Source organism: Lipotes vexillifer, unplaced genomic scaffold (assembly GCF_000442215.2).
Source record: "Lipotes vexillifer unplaced genomic scaffold, Lipotes_vexillifer_v1.1 scaffold860, whole genome shotgun sequence".
Lineage (NCBI taxonomy): Eukaryota > Metazoa > Chordata > Mammalia > Artiodactyla > Lipotidae > Lipotes > Lipotes vexillifer.
In genome coordinates, this window is record NW_006789568.1 from 1,867,397 (window position 1) to 1,869,305 (window position 1,909).

Below are 1,909 nucleotides of genomic sequence, written 5' to 3' on the forward strand. Positions count from 1 at the left end.
CACACACACACACACCCTGACGCTAACACTGCACAGAAACCCTCCCGGCAGCGCCTGGGGGGAGGAAGGACAGGAACAGGGCGGTGGTGTCCCAAGCCTGGAGCCTCGCTCCACCCGGGCAGGCGACAGCGGCGCTGGGCACTCACTGAGAGGACGCCTTCAGCATGTAGGTGGCCTCCCGGTCGTCCGCATTCTCGAGCAGCCGCAGGATGAAGACGTTGGCCAGCGTCTGGCCCTGGTCCTCCAGCTCCTCCACTCGCAGCAGGCCCCGCGGGGCCGAGTCAAACACCTGGTACTTGTCTCTGGGGACCGAGGGTGGCAGCAGAGGCACATCAGTCCCGAGGAGGCGGCGGCTCGGATTTCCAGGAAACGCTATACCCTGGCCAGCGAGGCCGGCCCCTCTGCTGCCACTCCTCACCTCCTTCCGGAAGCCCCCCACCTGACCGCCTGTCCCCCTCACCCCCAGCCCCCGCGCTCCACAGTGTGTACGGCGGACGAGGGGTCGGCACCCATGACACGGCAGGGGCCGCTCTGCCGAGCCCGCCCCAGGTGTCAGGCACTGAGCTGGACTCTCCACGTCCTTAGGGGTACAGCCCCCGCTAGACGGAGGGGAAACGGAAGCTCAGGGCATTGAAATACACCTGCCCGAAGGCCCAAGGCTGGACCAGAACGGAGCAGGCCTTCAAAGCGGATCCAGGGCCTGGGCTACTTCCCAGCACCATACCCGCTGCCCCCAGGCCATGGTGACTCCCCATCCCTCCTGCCTGCCGCTCACCCCGGAATCTGCCGGCAGATCACCAGCAGGTCGTTGAAGAGGAAGAGGTAAATTTCCTGGAAGAGTTTCTTGGTCCGCAGGGTCCGGGATGTCTTGGGGCCTGACATCTGCTGCAGCTCGCCCTGCTTCAGCAGCCAGCGGGAGTGGGAGATGATGGGCACCGACTGCGTGAGGGGGGACAGCATCAGAAGGGCTGTGCCCCTCCGCGCCCCCCGCCCCAGGCTCCCCTCGCGCTCTGACTGGAGTGATGACCGCGAGCAACGGTGTGTGAGGCCCGCACTGGGCCCAGGACACGCGTGGCGCTGGTGGGAGGGACAGATGGGTGCTGGGCAAACACGGGAAGGGCATGTGTGTGTGCATGCGCACGTGTGCCTGAGTGGGCAGATGTGTGTCTGTCTGTTGTCTATGTATCTGCGTGTGCTTTTACGTATGTGTGCTCACGTCTAAGTGTGTCCATGTGTCCTGTGTCTGTACTCACGTGTGAGTGTGTACACGTGGTGCCTGTGTGTGTGTGTGTGTGTTGTCATCCTCCTACTACTGTGTGATGCGGGATCAGAAGAGAGGCCAAGTTCACAGGAGAGAGGGGAGAACTGTGTCCCACAGGGCGAGGAGACTGGGCCAGCAGGTCTCCACACTGTGGCTCTGGGGCAGGCACCCAGCACCCAGCACCCAGCACACGGCCTGCAGGTGGAGCTATGTGGGGGGCCCAGAGGTCTGCGTCCTCAGCTGGGGCTCAGCTCCCAAACCTAGCATGACCTCAGGGACCCTCGGTAGGTACTGTGTGCTCATGTGCCCAAAACCCCAGAAACCCAAGTCCTCGGGGCCCTTAGGGTCACTAATGCCTGAAGCTTTACACAAAGTTGGGGGAAAGGTCGGTAACTTCCGTCAGATTTTCAAATCGCCCACATTTAAGAATCCCTGGAACAGTCCATGTCACACTCTTTATCTGAGCTGACTGAACAAGGTCACACAGCCAGTAAGTGAGAGCAGGCAGCTCCCGACTCCCTGCAGGAGACCGTCTAGGCCAGCGGTCCCCAACCGTTTTGGCACCAGGGGCTGGTTTTGTGCAAGACAACTTCTCTACAGACGGGGGTGGAGGGCGGGGGGATGGTTCAGGCGGTAGTGCGAGTGATG

At 62.5% G+C, this 1,909-nt stretch overlaps 1 protein-coding gene across 1 annotated transcript in view; it reads right to left on the minus strand.

Annotated features, from left to right (window-relative positions):
• Window positions 1-1,909, minus strand: part of LOC103087660 (ephexin-1) — a 13,604-nt gene that overhangs the window by 3,244 nt on the left and 8,451 nt on the right. Inside the window, exons 6-7 of the mRNA XM_007462770.1 lie at window positions 776-939; window positions 147-302 (exon numbers count right to left, since the gene is read on the minus strand). Of these exons, the coding sequence (XP_007462832.1) occupies window positions 147-302; window positions 776-939 (320 nt within the window). The remainder of the gene's footprint in view (window positions 1-146; window positions 303-775; window positions 940-1,909) is intronic.